Raw genomic sequence first — 8162 nt, forward strand, 5'->3', positions numbered from 1 at the left:
TCTCACAAAACAAGTGACATACTGTTCATTCAATAAATTATTCCAAGAAAATATAAAGCACTTAAGTCTCTTTCATTCATATCAAAATCCTCAAGGTCATTAAAAGTAGGCTAAAACATACTAAACAAACTGTAAACCAATGTAAAAGTAACAAGGCAGTGAGGTGTTTTAGGCATATAAGACGTAACTCAACATATTTACTTTTGTAACTGCTTTAAAAAACATAAAATAATTAGCCTAAAATACCTCGTTGTCTTATTGGAAGTACTCAAGATATTCACAACTCCAGCGACTGTTTGTGCAACTCTAATTTTAATTTATCTCTCTGAAGCTGTAAAACTTCAATCTCAAGCAGCAATTTCCTCTCTTCCAGTTCAAGATTTCTGTATTGTTTGTCTAGCACCATTGACATAGTTGTTCCTCTCGACACCGATGGGAAAACAGCTGTAGCTGATGCTGACGCTGACTCAGACTCTTCATCTTCCGCCCCCTCCCGTCTCTCACCCGGCTCCTCCTCCACTGCCTCACTTCGGTCCCAAGTCAAAGACAGGGTCACTAAAAATAAGTACAGACATAACATTACCTTACTTGCTTCATGAATCCGATCCCTACATTATATATATTGCAGACCTAGAACATAGGTTCCTTGTATTATAGGCTGAGTCATTACGTTGTTTACGTTTATTTGCCGGCTAGCAAGCTTAGCACACATTAGCACACATCAACTTAACTTTATTAGCATCAACTTCGACGACAATGAAGCAAAACTTTAACCTTTTAAAACTTTTTTCTTTAAAACAATCACCCGCTGTTACCTGAATTCTCCTCTTGACTGTTTGTTTCCTCTTGACAAGGCAGGGTGCTGCTGTCAGTCTCTGAGGGAACTCCGCCGGTAACGTCAATGTTGACGCCACACACTCCACTTTCCTGTCCTCCGCTTATCCCCCAGAACATAGGCGACTGTCCACCATAAATGTTCATCACCATTTCAGTGGTGTCTTTAAGTTTCTCTTGGGGTCCTCCTCCCGTTTTTGGGTATTTCCTCTTAAATATTTCTTTTTTGGCATCTTGTACCATGTTTTTGTATCTTTTCTGTACGTCTTTAACGCTCCGCTCAACGATCGGATTAACGCTGTTAACTGTCATAGCAATCTTTTTCCAAATTAAACATTTTTTCTTGTTACTACATTTTCCGCTGAATTTCCCAAGTAAAATGTCCTTGTAACTGTTATACTCCTCCAACAAACACATATTTTCCGCTGGAGTAAACTGCACTGAGCGGTTGAATGCGCTTACTCGATCCGCCATGTTTTTTGTTTTGAAAAGTGTCTTACTTTACCCAGAATGCATTGCAGTGTAGTCCTACTTAAGATAGTCGGAGTCTTAAGTGCTTTGTGCAACGGTCTGATTTAGATGTCTATCTGAAGTCTGACTATCTACTATATCTAAGCCATAGTCAAAGTCTATCTTTGTGAAACCGGCTCCAGGGCTCACTTTCATGTCCATTCACTTTATAACTTTAAAGAGAAATATTTTGATGTCCTAATGTAATAATTAAATGTAATAATTGTTTCTTTCATGCCAGACATGATGGAAGAGAGCGAGGAGAGTGAAGAACTGAGTGAGGTGGATGAGGAACATCATGTCAGACCTGGAGGAAAACCTTTGAGTCGCTCAAAGACTAAACAGACATTTTTAAAGAAAAGAAGAGCCAAGAAATATTTCACCTGCACTCAGTGTGGAAAGAGTTACACAACCAAACTAAATCTTGTGTGTCACATGAGAGTTCACACAGGAGAGAAGCCTTTCTCATGTGATCAGTGCGGAAAGAGTTTCTGTCAATCTTCATCCCTTAATGTTCACATGAGGATCCACACTGGAGAGAAGCCGTTCACATGTGATCAATGTGGCAAAACATTTCTTTTTGCATCAACCCTGAAGAATCACCTGAGAGTTCATACGAAGGAGAAGCCGCATTCATGTTCGGTGTGTGGAAAGAGTTTTTCATCGCTGCAATATTTACGTGGACATGAGAAAATGCATACTGGTGTGAGAGAGTGCTACATGTGCTTTGAGTGCGAGAAGACTTTTATTACAGCAAATTGTTTAAAACTGCACCAGAGAATTCACACTGGAGAAAAACCTTACAAGTGTTCACACTGTGACAAGAGATTCAATCAGTCTGGAAATCTTAAAACCCATGAGAGGATCCATACTGGAGAGAAACCGCTCACATGTGATCAGTGCGGAACGAGTTACTCTTTTAAAAGCGAACTGAAGCAACACATGAGGATCCACACTGGAGAAAAACCTTACACATGTTCACACTGTGACAAGAGATTCAGTCTCTCATCACATCAGAAAAGACATGAGAGGATCCACACTGGAGAGAAGCCACACACGTGTGATCAGTGTGGAAAGAGTTTCTCCAGTAAAAGTGAACTGAAGATACACATGAGGATCCACACTGGAGAGAAGCCGTTCTCATGTGATCAGTGCGGAAAGAGTTTCTCTATTAAAAGTGAACTGAAGATACACATGAGGATCCACACCGGAGAGAAGCCGTTCACATGTCATCAATGTTGCAAAACATTTCTCTGTGCATCAGCCCTGAAGTCACACCTGAGAGTTCATTCGAAGGAGAAGCCACATTCATGTTCTGTGTGTGGAAAGAGTTTTTCATCGCTGCAATATTTACGTGGACATGAAAAAATGCATACTGGTGTGAAAGAGTACATGTGCTTTGAGTGTGAGAAGACTTTTATTACAGCAAACTGTTTAAAACTGCACGAGAGAATTCACACTGGAGAAAAACCTTACAAGTGTTCACACTGTGACAAGAGATTCAGTCAGCCATCATCTCTGAAAAGACATGAAGGAATTCACACTGGAGAAAAACATTACAAGTGTTCACACTGTGACAAGAGATTCTCTCACTCATCATATCTGAAAACACATGAGAGGATCCACACTGGAGAAAAACCTTACAAATGTTCACTCTGTGACAAGAGATTCAATCGGTCATCAAATCTGAAAACACATGAGAGGATCCACAGCAGAGAGAAGCCGCACACGTGTGATCAGTGCGGAAAGAGTTTCTCTATTAAAACTCACCTGAAGCGACACATGAAGATCCATTCAGTGGATAAACCACTTAAACACAGACTTAAATCATGGTAAGTAGTAGAGATCCACCGATTACAATTTTCTTGGCCGATTCCGATTTCCGATTTCTCATTGAGTTTGACCTGCCGATACTGATTTTAGCCGATTCCGATTCCATTTTTTCTAACCACTTTACAGCACACACAAATATTTATTTACTATCTTTTCTTTAGTAGAACATTTTGCATAGAACATATAATTTTTTTTTTAACAGAAAATGTTAATAACTAATCTAAAACTATATAAATTACTCCTGGTGTGGGAAATTCACAGTGCAGTGTTATGGAAGAACCAATTCCTCCTTTTCACATTCAATATCAATTTCTTCTCTCATCTGCCACATGTCCAGCCAGGCTAAACAAGCACTCACACAACAACACTAATTGTGCTCACCTGATCCTCATGTGCTCTGGTCCCTTTATATTTAGCCTCTTTCCCTCATGTCTTTGCTGGTTTGTTTTGTACGTTGTCTGCATTCAATTTCTCTGCAAGGTTGCAGTCTTTTTTAATTTTTGTTTTTTTCTGTCCTGGCAAGCCACTCTAGTGCCTAGTGTTGTTTCATCCCACCTATGCCAAGCCTCTGGTTCCTTGAGTTGCTGTCAAGTTTCCACTGTTCCCAAAGAGCCTGGGTTTGTCTGATCCCTGACCCACCGGTTCTCCAGTTGTGTGCCCTTGACCCACCTGTTCTCCAGCTGTGCCCTCGACCCACCGGTTCTCCAGTTGTGCCCTTGACCCACTTATTCTCCAGTTGTGACCTCGACCCACCGGTTCTCCAGTTGTGCCCTTGACCCACTTATTCTCCAGTTGTGACCTCGACCCATCTGTTCTCCAGCTGTGCCCTCGACCCACCTGTTCTCCAGTTGAACGGGGAGAACATATCACTCCCCGTTCATTCGGCACCTGGGTGCTCCCTTCTCTGAATCCTGACAATTTATTTATATTTCAAAAAACAGTACTAGAGATTCTAGAAACCATATCCATTTTTGCCCTTTTAAAGGGGTCATATAATGCCATTTTTGTACAAGCTAATATGATTCTTTAGGGTCTAAATTAAAAGTTTGTAATATACTTTAATTAAAAATTATCAATAGTATTGTAGTTATTTTTGCTTACACATGCATTGAGGAGAATATGTTAATGTTCTTCTCCCCCTCTGGATCTCCACCCATTTGCCTCATCTTTCCTGTCGGTAAGGTTCGGTGTTGGTATTCCACTCAAGTTTAACGCTTTGTTCAGGGTATAAGAAGGAAAGATAACTGTGTATCTGTGAGAAAGGCTGTAGCCCCGCCACTCCCACACACCGGTGCGTAACCTCATACTATGAGAAAGGCTTTTACGGCCTCTTCTGTACAACAGTACGCTATTTGTTACAACTTAAGTTTTCTTTACAGTATGTTGTTCCAATTTACTGTCTGTATATTTACACATGTAACTTAATAAATAACTTTGCCTGCTTTAAAGACTTCGAGAATTTTTCCTTTTTTCACTGATGATGTTGAAAGCTAAAGTGATTATAACTTTACCTAAACATTCAGGTCAAATCCTACATTTTCCTATCAGTTCTAAGAAAGACATTTACCTTTAAAGAATAAAAGGTTAAAGAATACCAACAACTTTAATGGAGTCAGATTAGTAATATTGGAGTCAGATTAATATTTGAATTATACACGTCATCTTTCAACTGCCTTTTGATCCGATTATAGGTTCAAAATGGCAGCGTAAGCTTCTAGCCTTACATTTTCTTCTAAGAGAGTCGAAAAATAAGCAGATCTAGCAGTTTTTAAGGCTTTTCTGTACGCAATCGTGCTCTCTCCATGAAACTCGGAAAACGTCGTTTTCTTTTTTTCTCGTTTTCTTCCATTTGTGCTCCATATTTCTGGCTGCCCTGTTTAGGGCCCGAGTGTGCTCGTTGTACCACGGCGTTGGACTATTTTCTTTAAAGGGGCATTCCACCCATTTGAACTTCGTGACCGAGAAAAGACAAAAAATAACTTCAAGACGCATTTGTATGAAAGACAACAACTCCCACAATGCACCACATTGCACAGCTCCGCAAGCCACTCCCACTAATCCAGAAAGCGCATATCTGCCTATAAGAGAAATCACTCTTCCGTCTACAAGGCTAGCTACCACCAGAGCTTGAAATTCATTTCACACAAAATGTCTAGTTAGTTGGCGAACTCACTAGTGCATTACTCCTCGTTTGTATTTCTTTCGAAAAGGTGAATTATTGCATGGTACCTGGATGTTCAGTCAACATATGCGGTGCGAAACTAGGATAGTTCTCAACACAAACGTCCGTGTCCTCGTCTGATTCAGAGATTTCGTCCAGGAAAAATTGTCATCATTGAAATTATTTGCCGCAGACGGACTCTATCTCTGTGTTCGTAGTTGCATAGTGAGATCACCGGCGCCACCAGTCCGCCCTAACTCGAGCCAGTCCGGGCTCCTCGTCCACGGCAGGCAGGTCTTCTGCCTCGGCTGCTCTTCGCTATAATGCGGCTTGTAAAGGTAGCCACAAACACCTGATTCAAGCATCAGACTTCCGAAATCCTCTTCCTCTATATCATATTGAGCACTCTCCTCCGTTATTGTCATAACTTTACATCTGTCTCCACAGCGCCTGTTAGCTTAGCTTCAAACAAGATGGAGGATATTGCTTTCAGTTTCAGAGAGTAAAGTCCCACCCACTGATCTGTAATAGGCCTGTAGCATGAGCGGGTCCCGCCCCCTGGGAAAGATGAGGAACGAGTGTTGTAGTCTCAACGGAAATCCCCCCCTCTTACACTTCCTCCTACAATGATGCAAAATGACGATTTTTGCGTCATTGTAGGAGGAAGTGTACGAGGTAAATAACGGATTTCTCCCATCTCAGGGGAAAATGAGAGAGTGTTGCACGACCATTCAATAGTATGACTGGGTTTCAAACAATGCAAAGCTTAATGCAAATGGGTGGAGTGTCCCTTTAATCTTATTATAGCGCAAAGGAGTAACTGTGTCTAAAGTGCTGGAAAAGAGAGTCAAAGTTTCTGTTGCAATATAGAGTTCTTCAAAGCTATCTGGGATGCTGAGGAGATCAAATTGATCAGGAATATTATTAATAAAGCAATCTTTAGTGGCGGAAGTGATAGGTCTGACATATTTGTAACACGGAGTCGGCTTCGCAACCTTGGCTAAAAAGAGTATACACGAGACTAGATAATAATCTGAGATGTCATCGCTCTGCTGCAGAATTTCAACGGCATCAACATTGATTCCATGTGACAGATCTAAAGTATGATTATGACAATGAGTTGGTCCTGGCACGTGTTGTTTAACTCTAATAGAGTTCATATTGTCTCTAAATGCCAATCCCAATGCATTTTTTTTTTGTTATCTACATGTGTATTAAAATCACCAACAGTTAGGACTTTATCTGCAGCCAGTACTAACTACGATAAAAAAATCACCAAATTCTTTGATAAAGTCTGTATGGTGCCCTAGTGGCCTTTATACAGCAGATCTCTCTCATTCACTGTCTGTTTAGGCTTAAGTGCAAATCCATGAAGCCTCTGTACAGTGTTGTTATCATTATTAACTTATTTAACATGCAATACTTATCTTTCAAATATTTATCTTTATATACACGAAGTTCAAAAAAAGAAGGCTATATAGCCTTATGAAAAAAGAAAAAACTTGCTGCGGTAACTTGCATTTCTCTGCGGTTGGCTTGTCAGTAGCACTATATTGCAGTTACCGTGACAGCCCTAAATGCGACATACATTCATGCTAACAAAGGCATAGAGTTACACTCATGGGACACTGCAATTCACAGAAGTTCATTATTTGTATATGCTTTAAAGCCTTGCCTGTTAAACATTTCATTCGCATTCTGATCAAGAATCGGGTCAAGGGCATTTCTGAGCGCATACTCCCGAAGCGCACAGGCACTAGAAGCCTCTCATCAGTTGCTGATCCCCATTGACTTCCATAGTGGGAAAATATATACTTTGGAAGTCACAGGGGACCAGTAACTGTTTGGTTACCCACATTCATCAAAATATCTTGAATTTTCAACAGACAGAATTTCAGTTTTATAAATTGTGGCATCTGTAAATTGAGCCACCAAACACCGTTGTTGTGCAAATGAAAGGCCAGAGCACATTTTAAGTTTTCTGTTTTTCAGTTGAAACTGTGTCGTGTAAGTGGCCCCTCAGTTAATAACTAATGATCAGAAGTGAATAAATCAAAAACTAACTTTAGCTGGACAATACCTTTATTCTAGAGCTGCTGTACAACCAAAACAATCTCCGTTACTTTAATTTCCTTTTATCTCTGTAAAGCTGAAAGTCTTAAAATGTCTTAAAAGCACTATATAAATGAAGATGACTTGACATCAGTGCATCTCTATAAAATAACAAATGAAAATTACCTTTATTTATTTCGGTTCAGACTTCACACTGCAAAACATCTGTGACAGTGGTTAACTTATCTATTCTGTCAAGTAATCATGACCACCTGACATGAATTATAAATCAGTTTAATCAGAGGATCTATCGCATGCATAGTAAAACTATTAACAAAAAAACAAAAAGATGGTCAAACCATCGGATCTGTGCATTAAGACTTGCAGTATAAACGCAGCCTAAGTGGTTTCTCCACTGTATGGACCTTCATGTGTAGCTTCAGGAGACTTTTAAAAGAGAAACTTGTTACACACTGATTACATGTGAAGCTTTTCTCCAGTGTGGATCCTCTCATGTATTTTCAGAGATGATGACTGACTGAATCTCTTGTCACAGTGTGAACACTTGTAAGGTTTTTCTCCAGTGTGAATTCTCTGGTGCACTTTTAAATTGCTTGCAGCAGTAAAAGTCTTCTCACACTCAAAGCACATGTACTCTCTCACACCAGTGTGAATTTTCTGATGTTTATGTAAAGTTTGCAGCAGTGAAAAACTGTCAGGTGTGACTTCAGGTTTGATGCACAGAGAAATGTTTTCCCACATTTATCACATG

General features: G+C 40.0%; 1 protein-coding gene across 1 annotated transcript; it reads left to right on the forward strand.

The window, feature by feature from the left end:
• Nucleotides 1-2005: 2005 nt before the first annotated feature.
• LOC308696356 (uncharacterized protein) lies at nucleotides 2006-3781 on the forward strand. Its single transcript, XM_081375020.1, has 2 exons — nucleotides 2006-3176; nucleotides 3701-3781. The coding sequence occupies exons 1-2, from the start codon at nucleotides 2038-2040 to the stop codon at nucleotides 3714-3716; spliced, it is 1155 nt and encodes a 384-aa protein (XP_081231146.1). The 5' UTR covers nucleotides 2006-2037; the 3' UTR covers nucleotides 3717-3781.
• The last annotated feature ends 4381 nt before the right edge of the window (nucleotides 3782-8162 follow it).

The sequence above is a fragment of the Scardinius erythrophthalmus genome, assembly GCF_964197995.2.
Source record: "Scardinius erythrophthalmus genome assembly, chromosome: 1".
Taxonomy (NCBI): Eukaryota; Metazoa; Chordata; class Actinopteri; order Cypriniformes; family Leuciscidae; genus Scardinius; species Scardinius erythrophthalmus.

Excerpts from the sequence above, each read along its gene's own strand:
- LOC308696356 (XM_081375020.1), top strand. The coding sequence starts at position 2,038 with ATGCATACTGGTGTGAGAGAGTGCTACATGTGCTTTGAGTGCGAGAAG.